The sequence below is a fragment of the Polyodon spathula genome, chromosome 3, assembly GCF_017654505.1.
Source record: "Polyodon spathula isolate WHYD16114869_AA chromosome 3, ASM1765450v1, whole genome shotgun sequence".
In the NCBI taxonomy this organism is placed as follows: Eukaryota; Metazoa; Chordata; class Actinopteri; order Acipenseriformes; family Polyodontidae; genus Polyodon; species Polyodon spathula.
In genome coordinates this window covers 84490227-84512766 of record NC_054536.1, presented here as the reverse complement: position 1 = coordinate 84512766, position 22540 = coordinate 84490227, and the positions used below count along the sequence as shown (strand labels likewise).

The 22540-nt window shown below is 36.4% G+C and overlaps 1 protein-coding gene across 2 annotated transcripts; it reads right to left on the bottom strand.

The window, feature by feature from the left end:
• Positions 1-1005: 1005 nt before the first annotated feature.
• Positions 1006-21959, bottom strand: acss2l (acyl-CoA synthetase short chain family member 2 like). 2 transcript variants are annotated; one of them, XM_041246194.1, is made up of 18 exons: positions 21695-21959; positions 21108-21303; positions 18497-18588; positions 17918-18021; positions 16027-16099; positions 15841-15916; positions 14896-14980; positions 8711-8848; positions 8342-8512; positions 7580-7713; positions 6664-6796; positions 5937-5993; positions 5143-5223; positions 4591-4699; positions 3571-3639; positions 3262-3438; positions 2758-2832; positions 1007-2169 (listed from the first exon to the last, which is right to left on the bottom strand). In XM_041246194.1, the coding sequence occupies exons 1-18, from the start codon at positions 21834-21836 to the stop codon at positions 2042-2044; spliced, it is 2040 nt and encodes a 679-aa protein (XP_041102128.1). In that variant the 5' UTR covers positions 21837-21959; the 3' UTR covers positions 1007-2041. The 2 variants fall into 2 exon arrangements, with proteins under 2 accessions (XP_041102129.1, XP_041102128.1); XM_041246195.1 differs by lacking the exon at positions 5937-5993 and having other exon boundaries at positions 1006-2169.
• Positions 21960-22540: the final 581 nt, after the last annotated feature.

Sequence of the window (22540 nt, the reverse complement as noted above, 5' to 3'; positions counted from 1 at the left end):
CCAGCCTGGAAATTGTTATTTTTGTAAGTTTTGCTTTTTGTCTTTCTTTTTGTGTTTAAATTGCTTTGTTTTGGCCCTTGTGCCCTTTTATTTTGTGTTATTTATAATAAAATCGTTATTTTTTTGGAACTGCAGTCTGTCTCTGCTCCTCTATCCACTCGCCAGCCTGCCACAGACAGTTATCTGAATGTATGTACTGTGCCAGTGTCTGTTTCTTGTCATTATGACATGTATCTACGTACATCTAACAGATAACTGTAGTCAGTTTATTAGTTTCCAGCACAAGTGTGGTTTTCTGTCAGTGTTTAAATCGTAGGAGAAAAACAATTATGAATCAATCAAGAATTTCAAATACTTCTAACTTATTGTTTGAGTTACAGTTTTGTATTTTCACTCCTTGAGTTCACCAGCCCCATTTCTAGTTTGCGTCACGAACAACTGGAGAGGAAAAATATTTTTTTAATTTATGTAAAGGAGGGCAAACATTATAAACTACAAGAGGCACCTTTGTTTTGTCTGGAGCTGGGCTTACATCTTTGGAAATTAAATGTAAACTGTTACTGTGGTCTAATCTGTGCTGATGCAGCCAGCATAGCTGCCAGCTGAATTTTTAAATGTAAGACAGAGCATAGAATTATGGGGCGCTTTTATGAGTTGATAATGAGGTACTGAAATGTGTGCGTTTAACTGTATGTGTCAGAGAAGCAGTGTTCAGAATACACAAATTTGCAGTGGAATTTAGTATAATTTGAAGCCAAATAGAACACATGCCTAGATGGGGTATAATAGATTATCCTTAAATTAGAGTGAAGTGGCATTCAGTCTCTACTTTGCAAATGCCTTTTTGGTCATAGAAATAACACACCAAAATGGATATTGTTTATGCTTCATTAGTGACTATTTGATTACATTCTTTCTCCACTGTCATGAATAGGCTACCAATCTAAAACACAATTGTCAATGGACATGGTGCTACGAGAATGTGACTTTGATATTCAATAAGCATGGTGACAGCATGATTAAACGTTACAATGTTTATTTAATTTGGCCTGAAAGGATCCACCCTCTGTGAGACCAATGACAGTTGGGAAGCAGGGAAAGGGAGATGCAGCTGCAAAAGAGGCAAAGGGGAGGAGGAAGAAAGGAACTTCACAACAGAAGGCTGGAAGTCCCAACTGTTAAACAACTGGGGTAAACCAATAAGGGGAGAAGAATAGCGGCAAGCTAGTAACATGTCCAACAAAGATGCACAACAGAACTGAACCCTACTATGCCATTCACTCTTATTCACTTATGTTGGTAATTATGAGATGGAGCTGATACAGTGGTGGCTTTTAGTAGTCTTCAACCTTTGGAAAAGTCAAACAAAATGGTTTGCACCTGTATTCATCATACCTTTCATTATGTAACTAGTGCTAATATAAAATAAAAGCACACTTTCATAGTTTCTTAAAGTACTGTAGATGGTATGGTACAAACTTATAATGTAAGCTTAATATTTAAATATAGAATGAGTAATAAAATGTGTTGACACAGGCTATATATGCTTTTGTGTATATAGTATACAGCTGTATAATTATTATGTAAGCTTGATCATCATTCATGCAGAATAAGTGAATGTAATTTGTATATACTTTATTTCGGAAAGGAATAAAAAAAAACTTTCAAATATAATTAAAATAATTCTGTATAAATAAGAAACTGCAAATCACTAAAGGACAGAAAAAACATATTTTCTGCAAAACAGCTAAGAAAACACAGAACTGGATATTAAACAGGGACTTTTTAATCGCTAAGGTATTTAATAACTTGCTAAAAATGATTATTTTAGTATTATTAAACTTTAATTAAACTCATCTTAAAAATGAACAGACCTGTGACAGATCAATTATTGATACAAGTTGAGGTTTTGAGAATAAACCTTGCTTAATTCGTATTATGATGCCACTGACACTTTGTTTTACCAAGGTGACTTATTAGATAAGACTGTAATCGAGTTGATTTCCTTTAGCGCTGCCTGCGAATCCAGCAGGTAAGGGTCTCAAGCAGTAGCTTCGCACCTCTGGCTGAAGAGAACCTCCACAACTTTGGGGTCTGCCAGCGTGGAGAGGTCTCCAAGGTCTTTTTCGCTGCGGGCAATCTGTCTCAGGACCCGTCTCATTATTTTTCCTGCAGTAAACAAGCAAAGCAGCCAGTAGAATGTTTTACATTAACATCCTTGCAATCAAGACTTGTAACAAGCCACAAGGAGGTTGTGTGAAAGGACTTCATAAAACTAGTTCATGAAACAATCTGAACATTGTCTATAACCACCTGCCATGCCTTTCTCTTGGTCTATAACATATATGCAGTTTTGACATAAAACATGTTGGAGTAAACATATATTTTCATTTATAAAATTGATATCCGGTACTCTACCATAGCAGGGTAAAGAAAGCTTTCAGTTTTACTGTCTTCAGGCTCAATGTCACTGGCTTCGAAGCATGTCTTTATTGGAAGCAGGGGAAGCAATTTTATTGTAACGTGCTTCTTTCAAAACTGCACATGTGAGGCATTGTGAATTGGTTCAGAACAGGTAAGATTTATGGAATTAAATCATTATACATATAACCACTTTAAGCATATTTGATTGTTTTATTACCTTTTCAAAATGTGGTAAGACTGACCTGCAGCACAGATTACAGCTAAAAAGATTCCAGGTAAATAGAAAGATGTTCTACACAAAGAGCTTATCTCAAAGCCAACACAATGCATTACCTGAACGTGTTTTAGGCAGTCCTGGTGCATTCTGGATAAAGTCTGGTGTGGCAATTGGTCCAATTTTTTCCCGTACTAAAAGAATATAAAAGGGAAGAGTGACTTTGTAATTTTCAATGTAGATTACATGGACTTGTATCCATTCACTCTTACCACTATGTCATATTTTTTCTAGTATATTTAATTTGAAAAATCACAGCTTTCCAAAAAATTGTATCAAACACAATTTTATTATAATATATCTTTTTCTGATTACCCTATTTCTGCTTTAGTGCTAACATTGTAAATCAGAATAAGCATTTTCCTTATGTTTGTGATACCTGAGTGGCAGTGGGGAAACTAGAAGCCTTTATCATAAACATTACCACGAGAATAACTGTTAGCTAGCATAGAATAAACACATACAATAGAAACCCACCCATCTGAAGGCTGGGTTCAGTCCACAGCCTGACAGCCAGAACTGGGATGGAAACAGTAGAAGAGGCTGAACACCTTGCTGCATACCTTGCTTCTTCAGTTCTTCTGCAAGAGAATGGCTGAACTCTCTCCCATTCTTCAATGTGACAAAGCAATAGAGGCATTCCCCTTTGACAGCATGGGGGCAGCTCACCACTGCAGCCTCTGCCACAACAGGGTGCTCCGTCAGGGCTGACTCCACCTCAGCAGTGCTCAGCAAGTGTCCTGAAGATCATTTATATGCACAGAAAGACCATAGTATATTATACTGGTAATATATGGATTTCACGGTAAACCAGTGTCTGTTACTCAACCTTTATGATAAACATAATTGTGAATAAGGACCAATCCCCTTACCAGATACATTGAGCATGTCGTCAATCCTACCAGTGATCCAATAATACCCCTCTTTATCCCTTCGACAGCCTGCAAGAAAAATTATTACTGAAAGATGAACTAAAAGCTCCAACTGGGCATAATTACGGGTGGTGGAACCCCACCTTTGAATTCGAGATATCAAAATAGGCATTTCTGGTTAATCATTTTAAGAAAGTGGACTTGCTGGCATAGTGGGTTCATGCACATTTTTTTTTTTTTTTTTTTTTGAAAACCTGGGCTCACATCAAAACCACCCCACAACCTGCAACAATTGGTAATCTATGCTTAGGAGAGGCCCACTGAATGGTCCTCAGATCAGGGCTGAGCATTTGGGGACCGTTATAGAGAAGCTCAAAGGTAAATTCCTCCGACTTTTAATTAGAACTAAAAATACACTGAATTAAATTAATTACACCATAGCAGCTGTGTCATGTAACCAACTAACTTGTCCTGACATGGTAATTTGTGTAAATGTATGTACACAGCAAGAGTAACAACACTGTCATTTATTTTGTGTCATTAAACATTTGGCTTAAGAAAGCAACATTTACCAATGAGCATCACATTCATAGCAATTAGCAACAGTATCTGCAGAATTATATATAAAAAATAATGCCACGTCGCTACGTTTGTTCAACAGTGGTTAGGATGTTGCAATCTGACTTATATAATGTAAAAAAACTACCTACTTCCAAAGAGTATTGTGAATGTAAGGTTTTACTTGAATAAGTTATTTGACTAAGTTATGGCTGCGGTCTGAGGCTTATTAGTAGAATGAAAGATTCCATATAATCATGTCTACAGTTTATCAAATTCCTCGCTTTGCTTTATAGCACAGTGAGGGTTACAAACCTAAGTTCTTAAAAATGAAACCCTGTTTGTAAAAGTACTAGCTAATTCTATTAAGATTTTAGATAGATGTAAGGTGTGAAATAGATAGCATTAGGTTTCTATGTTTTAATACAGTGTATTACCATCACCCAGAAATCAGTGGCTTACCATCACCCGTGACGTAAAACCCAGGGAACTTTTTGAAATAGGTGTTCTCAAACCGTTCGTGATTTCCATACACTGTGCGCATTATAGCTGGCCATGGCTGCTTGAAGACCTAAAACAAACACAGGCTTTAGTTTTCTAAGATACATAAGTGTGTGAGGATAGTTAAAACATGACTGTGATGGCTGAAGAACTAGTTAAAACATGACTGTGATGGCTAAAGAACTATACAACATATTGATTAATGACAACCCCAAAGTGAAGGTTAGGTAAACTCTTACGAAGTTGGAGAGATAAATGTACCTTATCAGAATACAATTAACCAGCAGGACATGGGAAATGTAGTGGTGCCAGAAACTCCCAAATTGTAAATAGCCTTACAGTACAGCATATCTTTGCAGCAGAATGTGAATTTAATATACCAAATGTAAGACCTAGGGACAATGCTCTGATAACTATAGTACATCTCAATCTCAGTATTTATTACCTGGTAGGTAAAAACATTGTCTGTCAGTTTTCAAAGGGTTGTTTGAAACAAACATAAACAAACATTACCAAATAGCCTTCTGCTTCCCCCTCAAGCTCTTCTCCATGCTCATTCAAAATGATGGGCAGCACCCCAAAGAAAGGAAATGTCTGGGAGAAAATACAATATTGTATAATTATTGATGTTTGTAATTTATGAAAGAAAACTGTCCATGCAGTTGTATTATTGTTGTAGGTGTACATTTGGTCGCTGTGCCTTTTATAGGACTAACACAAGCACATTGAAGTTTAAGAAATGTGCACAGTAGTTCCCAATGTTTATATTCTGCATTTAATCTGTTTTTCCACATTTTTTAATAAGCTCTCCTAGACCTCTGACCTTTACAGTGCTTACCTATGCTTTCCCATGCTTTCATATTCCTTTATTACACTTTGCTATGATTCTACTCTGGGAACCTTTTATAAGGGGAACGGCTCTCTATTGGCTAATCTCTTTAAGAGCTTGCTTATGCTTTGGCAGCTCCAGGGTGATCTCATCTCTAGTAATCATTGTTAAGGTGTAGTCTGGTATCTTATCATTGATTAAATAGGTTGTGAGAAGAGCAGCATTTTCTGTAACTGTCACAGCTGTTGAATCTCTCCAAACGCCATCTATCCAGGTGTACTGATAAACTACTGATTCTCTGACTTTGTCAAAATTACAGAGTTTGAGAAGGGATTGTGCTTGGAACATTGACTGTAACAAAAAGTTCAGTAGCCTTTCCTTTGCTATGTGGAATTTGGCAGTAAAAATCAGACCCTGCTTTTTTTCAGGGCAGGTTGATATTTCTCAATTGCTTTACTAGATACTGTTTCTCACTCACAGCAGAGCCAGGTTTCAGGGGAGTGGCAGCTGGTAAAGGTGTAATCACGTGACCACCCTGTAACCACAAAGAACAAAACATATCAAATATGATAAATGCGTGGGCCTGCACTGCATTTTCTTATATCTAAAGGCAAATAGGGAATCCGATCTGAAACCATCCTGACCACGTCTGAGACAATGTCTAGTCTCAGATAACATTTGTTTTTTGACAGTAACAATTGTCAGGACTCTGTTATCCTGTTCCAGATTGAATACAGTGAGAAGAATTTATATCCACTCTGTACAGTTAAGGCAGACTGGATCTGATAACGCATCTGAATTTAACGTGCATCTAAACAGAAAAAAAATGATCCACATCCTTCCCAGTTCATTGATCAATGTAATTTTTAACGCACATCAAATCAAACTTGTTTCGATTCCAAAAATGATGGATCATCGTCGTACGACAATTATGGACTCAGTGTGCAAGGTGCAATAGGGAATGCACAGGACAATTTTTTTCTGTTTAGACACACATTAAATTTGGATGTGTTATCAGATCCAGTGTGCAATGACCTTTACTCCTTTTAATGAAACCATGCAGTAACTCCCCCACAGCTCCTCACAGGCAGTTTCCTTAATCACTGTTTTTAACTGCTTTGCAGGATCACACAAGTCATTAGGTTATCATTTATAACCTTTAGCACCAACAGCTTACCACACCAAGCATTACATGATTTACTCACAGTCTCTGTTTGCCAGAAAGTATCCAGGACTGGACACCTCTTCTCTCCAACAACATTGTAGTACCACAGCCAAGCCTCAGGGTTGATAGGCTCTCCAACAGTACCCAGGATTTTAAGAGAACCAAGGTTGAACCTTAAAACATGAATGGATGAATAAGAAATCTTGGACCAAAACCATTGACATTTAAAAAAAAAAAAGTATACTTAATCTTACCCTTATAAAAGTTTATCTTAGTAAAAGCATAGCAAAGTGTAATAAAATATAGTGAAAGCATTGTAATGCATTGATAAGCATTGTAAATCTCAGGGAGGTATGGTAAAGCATATTTTAAAAATATGGTAAAACATTGTAAATTCATCATAGTATAACCATGGGAAAGGCATAGGAAAACTGAAAAATTGCCAAGCTAATTTACCCTGGTAAACTTGTATATGGGTATTTACATCTGAAGTGAGGATCCCAATGAAAATGAAGACATATTTGTTTTACAGTGACTTTTCTTCTTCCTATTTTTTGGTTTCCAGTAATGGTACAATATAAATCAATATTGATTGGTTTTCCATTGTATTATTATATTAACTGACTGAAAAACACAAACCCAAATATATAAAGAGAATTTAGATGGTATAATTTACTCATTTGGATTTAAAGCTTGATGGGATACTTTTCCAAGAGCCCTCAAGCAAAACAACAATTACAGTACAGACTGAATGGTAATTAGTAGGAAAACATCCAATTTTAGTTGTAAAACCATCCTAGTGAACAGAATGAATGTTCTTTACAATTCCAGTAGGTGGTGCTCACTTCTCAGTAATGCTCAACTACTTTTGCTTCCTTGCTACTTTGTCTCATTGTGTCATTCAATGGTTGTGCATCACTGATACCTAGAGTGACAGAGCTCTTGGTGTCACTTACTTCTTCACAGGTTCCTGCCCGTACTTCATCAGCAGTCGAATGGCAGTTGGCGCTGTATAGAACTTTGACACGCTGTGTTTTTCAATTATCTCCCAGAACCTTCCCACGTGAGGGTAGACTGGTACACCTTCAAACTTAACAAATAACTCATATCAGAAACGTAGTTACTAGCTATCCAGATTTATTGATAATGTTGGTATGTTTCAGTTTGCAGTATGATGTCAGAAAGCTGGCTGGTACAACTAACTCTAGTAATGGTAAAAGGTACAGATTTTTGGATGCTGAGTCTTTAAATGTTGTAATTGCAGAAAAGGATGTTAAGGATCTAAAGAGTGTTCTGCACACCCCTGCTAACAGGGGGAGTAACGCTTCTGTAGAACGCATTTTGTAATGAATATTACTGTAGGGCAGGGCTGGCCAATGTCGACCCTTCCCCTCTGGTCTGTGTTCCAACCCTGTTAATTATTTATATAATTTTACCTGTTAAACCTGCAGTGGAATGGCCCTCCAGAAACATTATTGAATACCCTGGTATAGGGGATCGCAAAAGGTACGATTCGACTAACGACTTTACATTGCTATGGTGTACAATGACTGTAGAACTGTGTAACTTTTACAGCTATAGATTTACATGTAAAAACAAGCAGTTGCTGGCTATAGTTTCTTGCACGTTCCGCAGTGCTGAACCTAAAATTGTTCTGCTTAATACTAAAATTTAGGCAATGGTAAGGAAGCTGTTTCCGATGGAATGGTTTTACTTACAAGCACGCTTGTGGCGCCATTGGCAAGTGGTCCGTAAGTAATGTATGAGTGACCAGTAATCCAACCGATGTCAGCCGTACACCAGTACACATCATCAGGGTGGTAGTCAAAAACATATTTAAACGTGAGCGCGGTGTAGAGAAGGTAGCCGGCAACTGTGTGCAAAACTCCCTGAATATGAGAAATTCAAAGACAAACATTTACTCAAACCAAAAAATGCAATAGTATCTAATACCTTTCAGACCTCTCATACATGAATGTGGGGGGCTTGCTTCTGAGATGTGGTAAAGATGGACTATATCGACAAGTCATTAAAAGGAAACACTTTGACTGAAGGCTGCAGGGATGAAAAGTGAGAAGTCAGCTTGCCTTTGGTTTACCAGTGGACCCACTTGTGTAGAGGATGAAGAGAGGATCTTCCGCATCGACCCACTCCGGTTCACATTCTTCACTGGAGTTTTTCATTACATCATCCCACCACACATTGGTGTCCGCATTCCAGGGTGTCTGCCAGTGATGAAGCAGGTGTGTCAGAATTCGGATTAACAAAACCCATTTAGCTTTCAATGAGGTGATGAAAACAGTTCCAACACAGCTGCAGCACAGCACATATACTGTTTTATACTTTTTCTTATTTGGACTTTCAGTTCTTTTCAATGAAAACTTTGCTTTTAACTTCTGAATGCCTTGTTGGATTGCTCTGAAAATGTAGCATCAAAAACCCACCAACTAAATACATCTAAGATAATATTGGTGTGATTTGTCACATTAGACAAACACCTTTCTAGTTTAAAGTCTGTTTTTATTAATACAAATATAAAGTTTGATAATCATGACACAGTTCTAGGTGGCTGTGCCTTTGGGATGAGATTACTTTGAGATGACTTGGCTGTTGGATGAGTCGACTCCAGGATGAGTTGGTTTTGAGTACTCCTCAAAAAGGAAGCATAAATGAGGAGCACAGAATCACGAAACCAGTGAAACCTCAAAATTCAGTCTCAGCTACTTAATAATAGTATGCAGTTCACAAGTATTCATCCACAGGTGAACTTGCAGATCACTTGATTAGGTTTTCATTATATAGTATTAGAGAGAGTATGGATATCACAGCTCTGTCAATAATTATCAAGAGATATGTATTCATTGCTGTACCCTCACCTCAAGCAATTTATTTCATTTGTTTTTTCTGCAGCTTATCAGACCGGTGTATTTATCACAGGAAGACTGTGTTCATGGGCAAATAGACAACTGAAAGCTTTATCTGGCTGTTGCACTGCAGACGTGCAGCATAACAGGTGGTGTGTGGGGGGATTATCAGCCAGCAATAAGGCTTGGCTGGATGCACCCATTCTGTTACGTTTGCCATGACAACCAGCTATAAAATACAGGAATAATGAGTCAAGTGTAGTAAATACCTGACATCAAGGCTAGTGTGTGTGTCCATTGAAAGTGTTAGAGGAGCTACATGTTCCAGTGTATTTATGCCATAACTAATCTTTTTTTTTTTTTTTAATACTGTAATAATAATTATAATAACGATGCCACAATCTTTATTAATAATAATAGTAATATTATTATTATTATTATTATTATTATTATTATTATTATTAGTATTAGTAGTAGTAGTAGTAGTAGTAGTAGTAGTAATAATAATAATAATAATAATAATAATAATAATAATAATAATAATAATAATAATCAATATCACCATCATCCTAGTAAAAGCATAGATTTCCATTAAATGAGAGTAGGTGTTAAAACTGCTGATATTGGACTCACCAAGATAAGCACCAACTAAGACATAGCTTATTTTATCGTAAACTAATGTGATCCATCTGCGTTTCCTTCCATCTGATGATGTAGATATCCTTCTGCATGGTGTTGATGGCTGCAGTGTAATGCTGGCTCCAGGGAACAGCATATATTGCCTCTCTGGTGCATCAGTGCACACATGGCTGCAATGCTGGCTCCAGGGATCAACCACAGTAGCGTACTTCTCCAGGGTCTTCAAGTGGGCGCCTTCCATCCTTGGTGTTTCATCGACTAGCCCACAAAACCTTAAGAGTGCTCGACAGTGATTCTGGTATCCAATCATCACCCCCCTCCATCTTCCACTCAACTAAGCCCAGCTTACTTACCTTCCTTTCCATCAATGTTTTCTTTCTATTGTGCTTGAGATCCCCAACCAGAATATTTTTGTCTCAACCAGAGCCAGTTGCTGATCCTCTCTGCTGCTTCAGATAAGTTCTTCACTATGTGTCACAACTCTTGACCACTGAATTCGATGTCTCTGAGAAACCGGTTGTGAAGTATGCCACAAATCCTCGACAACCAACATCTACTGGGTAAACCTGGGCTCTCCATCCTCGCTGTTCTGCTTCAGCAGCTAGTTGAGCATATCAAAGATTCTTCCTTTCATGCACCTCATCCACAGCATCCTCCCCTGGCACTGTTAACTCTGACTGGTGAACAAGACTTGCTGATCCAGACCATAAGACAATATCAGGTCGCAGTGTCACATATGGTTCTGGCACGTCCCTTTTGTGCTATAAGTCATTAGATCCTTTTGCATGGAAGGCCTTGGTTGCAAGGGCGTGCAATTCTTTGATGGACCCAGATCCAGTTAAAATGTGTTTGCCCACTGACGATGGGAATGAGAATGTATAGATGGAGCCCAGCTAACAGTCAGTTCAGTTTTTGCTGGTATTATTCTTATAAAGACAACGCTACTGGAAGCAGGACGATCTTTGGGATACAAACTGAACATTTGTGAAATTGCAACAAATATTACAATGACTGTAATGTGTTTTAAAGAATATAAAACCAGTAGAAAATATTATTAGCAGATCAAGGCCTGTGTGAAGAAGTTCATTGCATTGAGGTTAGGCTGGCCTCCTGAAAGTTTCAAACCTCCCTTATCAGGCAAAAGCATCTTTTTTAATTAGACTCAGAGCCTTAAAACATTCCAATCCAGTGAGGGCAGAATGGCAAACTCTATGGAACAGAGTTAATATGCCAGAAGCAATCGAACTAGGTTACTTTTTGTTTTTGCTAATTTGCAATACCTAGCCTTTGTGTTTAGTTCTTTAAAAATTATGGCTTAATTTCCAAGTTAATTAAATGAGATTCTACAAAGATTACAGGCTTCTACACCAGCAGCTCTTAAATAAGGGAAAACTTAGCTCACTTCACAGGTGTATTTTGGTCACCGTGACCTCAAGTCAGTGCGCTCTCTTTACACAGAATTACACAGACTCTATAATACTTATAGTATGTATTTAAAGTATATTTAACATTATCTAAAATGTGTCGTAACAGTTTGTTTGTTTACAACAGTGTCAATGTCAAGCAGATCAATTCTTCTGTTATAATAAACTTTGAATATGATCTTTCAACAGTTTAACATTAAATTATTTTATAACATGTATTTCTAATTCAGATACTTCAATATAGCAGTCTCTCCTAGAAATTGTCATTTTATTTTACTCCATTGGTATACACATAAGGCAAGAGGTTAATTTTAATTAGGCACCTGCTTGGCAGCAAATGCAACCTTGAATATTAAAACTTAGGACTGCTCATACATTTACTTAATGTTATTATATTAGGTTTCTTATTTATTTAAATACTTTTGTTTTTTCTTACTATAATCGAACCACATACCCTTTTTTTCAAACAATGTTTGAAACTAAAAAGACCTATTTGATTTTACTTGATTGTGTTGTTAAGCATAGAGGTTTTAAATAAAAACAGTATTCTACAATAATGGAAACAGAATATTTGAACCAACAACAGAAGTCTTAAAACTGCTGCTATATTTTTTAGTTAAACAAATGTATAGTTTAAATGGATTAGCAGTCATATATCTTATTTGGAATAAGTAGTAACTTCTATATACAGTTAAACGATTGATGGACAATAACTAATTTTGTGATGTCGTTCTTATCCGCTTTAGTAAAAGCAGTGTTGGAGATGACTAATTGGTTTTGGCTACTGAAGCAGGATTTTTTGGTGATCAGCAATTTAAAAGCCAAGGTCCTTTCTATAATGAGCAATCTCGTTAATATAACGAACGATATACCTTTCGGATAACAGAAGGTAGGAGTTTATATTAAAATAAACATTTTCTGTATGCCACAGAAATTAATTAACCTGGCATGTAGAAATGAGAGTATAAAGCATAGGACGGTTTATTGAGTTAAGCTAAAAAGTGGTTTAAAATAATGAGTATTAGAAAATGCTTACAATAGTGTCTCATACTAATCAACACTAAAACTGGCAACAGAGAAGGTTGTCTTAAAACCTGCTTCAACTGGATTTTGTATGAACAGAGAAAGAGGTCAGACTTAGTTCAGTCACTGTAAGACTATTAATATGTCTATAAACAATTAATATTTAATATTTAATAACAGCAGCCAGAATTTAGATGAAAATAGCTGGACGTTGATTATTTCATAACAGAGGCATATGGCAAAAGTCCTTAAAATTCCTATTAAATAACCTGTTAACACAGACCTGTATATGAAAGCAAACTAATCTTAAAAGATGACATGATATGCTGCTCAGAGGGAATATATTGTAGACCCAGGTTAATACAATCAAACAAAAAGTTGATCCAATTAATATCCAATAAATTTTTAATGCTTTTATATAACTCCAATTAGTTTTAAAAAATAGTTGACCAGATCCTTCCACATTGTATCATTAACTCAAAGATAATAACTGTCAAGGCAGATTGATGATCAGATTGAATTGGGACTCCAGATGTATTCAATAAAGGTAAACTACTATATAAGCCTAGAGCAAGATCCCATTCAAAACCATTAAACTTGATCTTGTAAGCTGAGGTGGGCCATGCTCTGGGGGTCTCTGAAAAACTGATTGCTGTTTGGTCATATTCAGAAGTCTCTGTTTAAAACTAGTTTAAAACATTTCTGTCCTCCTTGAACGTCTCCCCTGAGTATAAGAGTGTGCTCAGTGCATATACATAGGTTAGTGGTGGCAATCTCAGGTGGGAAAATAAGCTGCTGCCCAACATCTGCCAGCATTTTCCAGTCTCCAGCAGGTTCCAGTTGTCCTAGGCGAATTTTGATTTTAATAGCTTTTCTTGGTGGTTGCGGCCATGGATGGAGGAATGCTGTTCTTCATGTGTCATATTTTGCAGGGATCGGTGGCAACCTGTTGATCATGCTACGCTTGTCTTCCAATGCTAAGGCCAAACATCACAGCACCTGGTCATGACGCCAAGTAAATCGTCCTTGGCTAAGATCCACCTTACATCCTGTCAAAACGTGTGTTAATGTAGGTGGCGAAGAACACAAAGGACACCACGGATCCTCTCCTACCTATAGATTAATGTTCTTTGGTGATGGGAGAACATCATATGTTGACCTGATGAGGAAACTGATTCTGCTCTGGATCATTGTCCATAGATCTTGCCAGCCGATCTTGCGTTGTTCCACACTCTCCCATCTCATCCATTCTCTCTGCTTGGCCTGGAAAACTGCTTTTACGCACCTCATCCTTTCCTCCTGTTTTTGCACCTCATTGACTACCAGCTTCCTCTGTTGAGCTGGGGTTGCTTTGTGCCATGTAGAAGGAGTTGAACTGAAACCAAAGCCTCCTCTTCGATGCTGTACTTGCGCCATGATATCACTGATATGAAGGGAAGCCTTTGCCTCTTCCACAGCTTCCTTTGCTGACCACTTTCTTCCAGTTTTCAAAACAGGTGCTGCTTCCCTCATACATTTGTCGTGTGACTCTACCAATGTAATTTCCAATTGAATCTTGGCATATTTAAACTCCTCGGTTAGATCTGAGACTGGAAGTCTTGGCACTAGACAAAATTGAATGCACCAGTGTTTAAGTTTGCCCGGTAAAGTGCTGCTGTCTATGATCTTCAACCTTTGCACTGCTTGTTGTCTCACTTTACCCATAAAAACTATGTCCTTTAGGTCCCCATCATACCATCTCCCAAGACTTTTCACTGGCGTCTCAGACACTGTTGGTATTGCCTCATCATTAATGTAGAACTTCTTATCCACTACTTTACCTTTAATTACAGAGACAATCCTTGACTTTGTGAGCTTGATTCATGCCCATTCGATAGTGATTAGTTTGCCCAATAACCGATTAGTGCAGGCGTTCTCCTCCCAGTATCCATTTTGACACCCTAATAATTACTCCCATTGCCATGGTAAAAGCTGGTGGAGAAATGGTGCACTCTGCCATTATTCAATTTCTAGATATTGCCAAGTAGTGGTGAATTCAAAAGCTGAAAAGTTGAAAAGTTTGTTATTGTCCTCAGTACACTGAAAAATAAAATGCTGCCCAAAGAAGCTGATGTGGTTCTGAACATTATGTATTAGCTAAATCCAGAAATGTTACATGGAGTTCCTTCCTCACCTTTTATACTGATTGAACTTGTAATTATGGGATACGTACACTGTAAATTAAAAGAGAGAGATAATGAGAGCGAGAGAGAGAGAGCGAGAGAGAGAGTGAGAGAGAGAGAAAGTGAGAGCGAGCACGAGAGAGTGAAATGACATTTGTACCTGAAATGTGTTGTAAACATTGGCATTGTTCTTCCTCTTTCCAATGTGCCTTACAATGATGCAATTTTTAACAACAAAGTTTTCCCTGGAAATACAAAAATGATTTACATGAGATGTCAGGTAATTAAGTTTAGTAAACCCATAACAGGAAGAAGGTTGGATTTATTGTTGATTAATTGTACTTGTTATGTTAAAGGGATACTTAAATACCATCTACATTTTCATAATATTTAGCTCCTTGCCTTTTTATTTTCATATTTATGTGTGCTTTGTATAAATCTCAGTTGCTGAATTTTAGAATTGAGACATTTAAAAAAACAAACAAACAAACTATATGAACATCATTCAGATCTTTTAGTTAACATCATGTAATCAAAGAAACTACAAAATGATATTGCAAAAGTCTACCGGAAACCATAATAGTAGTTATATATCATGTTATATTTCAAAATGTTACATTTTTACCTTTTTATAGTTTTTCATTAAATATATGGAAAACTACAAAGCGGTAAGTAATTCAATATGTTAATGTAACATGATTCAGCAGGTTTCATTCAACTTTAGAAGCAACATTAGTTAATTTTATAGGGTGATGCAAAACTGTTGGCCATAGCTGTAGAAGTAAATGTTGTAAACAAATGAATACAGTGTTGGTGTAATATTTAACTGATTTGAGCCAAAACAGTAATATTTATATCTTTATAAGCTTTCAAAATGTTAGCTTCAACAGTTTAGGAGAGCAGTGGTAGTAAAGCTAATGGGGGGCTTTTTTTTAATCACACACCTCTATTACAGAAGGGCTAATTTAACAAGAAGGTAGGTAGCTGTTTAACTTTAGAAATTCAATTCTACTTCTGCTGTGATAATATGGGTCTTGGAAGAAGACCGTTTATCACTTGGCTTATGAAAATCACAATTAAACAAACAGAACAAGACAGCACTTACTTTTCTTTGCACTTCTCCATTGCCTCATCGGAGATCTGCTTAAGGTTGATTAGTTTATCTCCTCTATAAACACCATCTATACAGATCAGTTCAGATGAGAGGCAATTTAGCAAACAGGAGCTGCCGTGAAATAGACATTTTTACACAAACAGATTAGTGCAGGCTGCTGTATCAGCCCATAGTTACCTGCAGTGATGAGAAATGAACACTGGGAATCCAGGATTCTCTCACACAGAGATTCTGATGAGAAACCTGCAAACTAAGAACAAATTATTTTCAGTTAGTTAGGCATGTATTTTTGCTTGACAGCAGTTCGAGACACTTACCCTTTTTCTACTTTCATTGCCAATTTTATGTTTATGTCCTGTTTTTGTTCTCTGGCAGCATTTTTTTTATGTAGTCCATTGATTTGCCAGATTACATTTGGTCTAATAGCAATTAAGCTACCTATGTTTTAGTGTGAGTTTGAAGCATTACTAAAACCAGGAGCAAGAATTTGCCTTCTTGAACAGAAAGTAGTAACAGATAACAGGATTTACTGCTGGCGGATTCCATACGATTCATTATCAAGCTCCAACTGTGCCCCACAGACTGGTGAATATATAGCAGAACTACCACCTGTAATTAATTATCTGTAAAAATAATACCATGTTCGATTGATGCATGTCCTGATGAGTATTCCAACAACTGAAACGGAAAGAGTGAGGAATAAAAATACACATGTAGGGTTTTCTCAAAGGGATACCCAATCTTTATATAAAACCCCATGAATTAGGCTCATTCAAATGCGTAGAAAGCAATCGTCTTAGGAAATGTACTTTTAAAATATGTTGTAAAAAATATGGTAGCTATATAGGTTAGGCACATGTTGAAAATATCATCTCTTTAAGTGTGTCTGATGAGCTGTATTGAGTATTTTATAGCAAAATGTAAAGCAACCCTGTGTATAGAGCTAGTAGAATGATATTTAAACTCTAGGTAAGTCCGGTACACCCGAGTATAACCACACTATGTAACACAATTTTTGTTCCTGGGTAGTAAGTGTTATTTCCTAATTGTTTATGCCTCAAAAGTATAGAAAATGGCTATTATTCCCCACAAACTTTGCTTTTGTGACCAGGACAGTGATATTTCAAAATATCACTATTTCCAATGGGAAAACGGGCAAATGTGTGTCTTTTCGTTCACATAAAGTCAGAAAAAAACAACATATGAATCCAAATTAACATGTATTTATACTAAAGTAATACAAAATTGACTACAAAAGACTTACGATTATACTGTAAATGTTAGTTTGGATTCATATGTTGTTTTTTTCTGACTTTATGTGAACGAAAAGACACACATTTGCCCGTTTTCCCATTGGAAATAGTGATATTTTGAAATATCACTGTCCTGGTCACAAAAGCAAAGTTTGTGGGGAATAATAGCCATTTTCTATACTTTTGAGGCATAAGTAATTAGGAAATAACACTTACTACCCAGGAACAAAAAATAAATAAATAAATAAAAATTTGTTACACGGTGCCATCAACACCACTCTGCCCCTGGTGGATGTCAAAAATATCACATTTCTGGTGGTAGTAGAGTGAATGTGGTATTTATTGTATCCACTGCAAGGGGACAGCTGTACTTGCAGTACTAGCAGTTTCTAGATGAGCGTTTTACTGAGGTCACAGGGATTCTTTAAATATTATGAGTTTTAAAAAGTCACTAGGATGAGTAGAAAAGAAAAGACTCTAAAGTGAATCAAAACAACAAGAAGAGTTAATTAGGGTACGCAGATATGTCACTTCACACATCAAGTTGAATTATGTGGTAGGTATAGTCATTTTAATTTTTCTATAAAAGTAACACTATTACTTTATATTATTTGCCACTCATTTATTTGCAGTAATGCATGCATTTAAAATGCTGGTTACTGGAAGTTAAACACTGTAGGGAGGGATTTGTTTACACCATTTATTGACACCTCTCAAAGAAAACAATGGCAGAATGACGAAAGACAATATGGACACCCACAAATATTTAGCTTGGAGTAGACTGAAGAAGCAGCATGTAAACCCTAATGTCTTACCACTATGGAATGTACTGCTCCTACTCTTGCACATGCTAGCATGGAATATACTAGCTCCGGGATCATGGGTAGGTAGATTGCTACTCTGTCCCCTTTCTTCACTCCTGTGTAAAAAATAAACAATTAATTCCAGAAGCAAGGCTTGTAAACAGAGATGTATTAGCCAGGTGTAATGCCAGATATTGTGTTTTAAATGAAAATACATGTTTGCTAAAACATAAGATTATTTACAAAAGTACACAGTTGATAATGGAGGGTCATGGCATGGGAAAAGTGTGGAATTATGTTGTTAGTTACAATAATTTTAAAGGACGTGGTTGCACAATGGCTGGAACTGAAGACAGTACAGGGATTAGGGTTCTTGTGCTGCTTACTACATATGTGACCTTTCTTTCTCCAAGCATCAAAATCGTCGAGCAGTCTACGCTAAACCTTATAAAAACTGTTGAATTTAAAAAAATAAATATATATAAATAAAATATATATATATATATATATATATATATATATATATATATATATATATATATATATAAAAAATAAACATAATTAAATTCCAGTTATAATCTATAATCTTACCCATATTTTTTAAAACATTGGCAAACTTGCAGACTTGCTTCAGCAGCTGACTGTATGTGATAGAACAGCTGTGGCTAGGTGAATTCCCTTCCCTGCAACAGAAAAGACAATGCAAGTTACAAACGGTTCCCTTATAAAAGTGTACCATAATAAAAGCATTGAAAAGTGTAATAAAGCATAGTAAAGCATGGCAAAGCATAGGTAAGCATTGTAAAGAATAATGAGTTACAGTAAAGGATATAAAAAAAAGGCAAACCAGGATAAACTATGGTAAATGCATAGTATAGCCATGGGAAAAGCATGGTAAAATTGCAAAAATATCATGGTAACCTCAATTAAAACAGTTTAGCAATCTCTCATTATAAATCTAGTGTACCAGTCAACAACCTCTGCATATTGCAAATGCTGATGATGTAATACCTTACCCGCCCCTTGCTTGCTACTTCACAGAAGCTACAGTATGTATTAAATTGACATTAAATTGTTGTACTAAATTGCATATTTGAGGGATCCCTAAGTGCCTCATCCAGTTAAAGCGCTGCCACCGAGAGCACAGTCACACAGCTTGGACAGCGCCAGTTCGTGTCCAGGCTGTGCAAAGATTACCCAGAGGGCCACGATTCTGGCTTTAAGCTTATGAGATCGGAGGATGCTCATACACTTTACAATGTCTGTGTGGTGTGGGGACTCACAGAGGTGAGGAGAAGAAACACAATTGGACATTCCAAATTGGGGGAAAATAAATATAAATAATAATGGGTCACTCTAAATGTATATATAAAAAAGAATTGCATATTTGAAAGAGAACCTTGTCAAAGTTGAATATTTATGTATTGGATATAATACCCTTCTTGATGCCCAGACCTAGATCTCCACAGAAGAAGACCTTAGATGAAACATTTGTGTACGTTACTTGTAGTTTTATGTCAAATTAATAAAAAAATAAATGGGACTGGAATCCCTAAAAAAACAAATCCCTGTTTATATGATGCATTTACACTGGAATCATATAAAATGCCATGTCATTTCACTTGGTAATTTGTAAAGTGTAAACACTACAGAGGTGAGAATTTTAGGGCTATATTTTGAAACAAGTGCAAAGGCAACATTTATTTGTTTCTATTTAAAAATTGCCAAGTGAAACGTTATTAATTTATGGGCAGTGTTTGTGAAGGGTTGAATGTCAGTACACTGGGCAAAAACATTTGTAGTGCCCCGTGTCTCATTATAGAAAGGTAAAACGCACAATTACGTTAATGTGTAACTTCCAAATGATCAGGCCATTTCATATGTTGGCAAAGGATTTCATAAAAAAAGTGTCAGCTGCTAAACAAACAGCACAGTCAGGTAAAGACAGACGGCGATTGACCGAGGGACTGTGGCTTTAGAAAACCCATTCTCAGTGTTTGAATGAAAGGGAACTCATAACCCAGCATATATAATTAAACTTAGACCAGGTCCCAAATGTATTTAATCAATTTATTAAACATATTGTTGTATGGTTTTCAGTTTCTGTCAGATCTTTACCATATTTAATTGACTTTTGTGCCTGTACAATTTATACATAAATCTTACATTGACCTTGGCCTAGAAATGCAGATTATGCAAATTTAAGACATAATTCTTTGTCCTGGTTTTAGGCAATGCATTAGTGCTAGACTCTCGTTACTCTTGTATCCCTAATTCTAACCCTAACTCCAACCCTGACCCTTAGTATTCCTATTGATAGGTTAAGTACTTTTGTATTAATATTATGTTAACTATAAGAATAATTCATTTTGAGAACATTGTCAGAATTTTCTTTTGTCAAAATCAATTCGCTTTTGATGCATTCTTCTAATCTCCAGCATGGGCATATCATCAGTTAAACAAAATAAGTGGGCTTTGTCAACTAGACCAACAGATCTATAAACCCTTCTTTTAAATTGGATATTAATTGGTTGATTAACTGGTGATAAAAATACATACTTGAGATTTATTTTTCAATGAATAAAAGCTGCAGCTCAGTTGTAAATCAGTTTTAGTCACCAATTCTAGAGAGCACACTTTGCAGCAGATTTCCATTTTAGCAGTTTCTGCAGGTCTGTTTTCCAGGTTAGGTGATATTTTAATTGTCCAACACATGCAGTCTGAAGTGCTTTTACCTTCAAATTCAATAACTAAATACAGTGTGACTCAAGGAGTCTCAGGGGAGCGCCTCATTGTGGAAAACATTAGATCGTTGTGGAAACCACTAGATCTTCGATTACTTTTCTTTAATGTAAGAATCACACTTGTATTCAATTTAAAGTAACAGTAAATACAGGAAAATCAACAAGAACTGTTGCCTGTATATTTCCTGATTGCTGAGTTAATAACTTAATCACACGACTCATGAGAGACAAAATGACTGGTATTTTATCTCTCAGTTGCTCTTGGAGTTACAAGGTGACCTTACTGCTAATATATATATACATAACCTAATATGTCAGACAATCTTAGGTAGGTGAATTGCATTTACTGAAACTAGATAAAACATCTGTCTTTTTTAAATAACGGTTACATCTGCTTATTTCAAGAGTAAGGGAAGTGTCCTGAAAAATAAATTGTTTAAGGACGCAAAAGCTGTTACCAGTAATATGCCACTTTTTCTCCACGATTCTTCTCTTTCACATTTCTGTCTAGGATGTTGTAACATATATTGGTTTTAGCGCCTTCCATGAACTTGACATTAACATTGCCTTTCGTAACATCAAAGTTATACTTCAGAAACTCTCCTTTTGGAGGACTCTTCCAGAAGAAACCTTCAGCAACCTCTTTCCAAAACTCTGGAATAGACAATTACAGATATTATTAATTAATATGAACATTTAGTACAATATAATATAGTGTAAAACTGTACAAAACAGTGAAATACAATAAACCAAGCATCCCAAAGTGCTGCAGACATAACAACATGAAAATAAATGTTCTGCATTTTAACAGTAAGTTATTCTAAATCATATTAGAAACATACCAGTAAACTCAATACTGTATTCAACATTCAAAGCAGAAACAATATCTTTGTAATACATACTAAAATATATATAGTTAAATCACTCTGAGGACCACTGGAGAATGCAAAAAAAAAACAAACAATAAAAACAATAAAAATGCTTAAATAAGCAAAACAAGTATGATTGTCCATCTCGTCTTCCTTCACACTTCATAGCAACCTACCCTCCGGCTCTTCAATGGATTTCTTGTAAAGCCTCAAGTAGCTTTCGAAATTAGGAACGTGAGCGTCTTTCTGCAGCTCTCCAGGAGGGTTAAAGAGCTTCTCCTCTGTGCGTGTAGTTCCAGGGATCACCATCCTTGACATACACAGTGAATCTTGACAGAGAAATTTCACTGCACCTGATGAGCCTTAAACCAGCTACTCACAGCCAGAGGTAAGGGCGCAACTAGGGCTGTAAATTCTGCACACTTTATAGCACTTCACTGTACCTTGCCTAGTCCTACCTTTGCTTTAATTTCACAAAATCTGCTTAGTGCCACACTGCCCAATCAGATTGCATAAATCAACACTCCCACTTTCTGATTGGACAGACCTCCTCTTGTCATTTGGTCATATTGGAGAGGAAGGGTAGGGGGAGAGGCCCAGGCAGGATGGGGGCGTGCCAGACTGTCAGCATGGTGAGAAGCAGACTGACAAATGTATGTAATAAAAACGAAGATCTTGGAACAACAGCATTTAAAAATGTTTTATTTTCTGTTGTTTTAAAACATGCACTGCAACAAATGTTGTGTTTCAAACAAGCAGAACATTGCACATACTGTATACTAGTTTGTACCCTATACTAGTTACTAGATTGCAACTCAAATACCGGACTGATCCTTTCCTTGTACATGACCATTTATGAAAGTGATTTTAAATAATTAGTGTTATTGAAAATCCTTTGGCTACATTTTAACCCTAACTTTTCACAATCTAGCCTTCATTTCTTCAAACTCGCCTGTAAATGGTGTTAATTGTATCACAGTGGATCACACCTGCTTTATCCTAAACTATAGAAAATGTGCAAA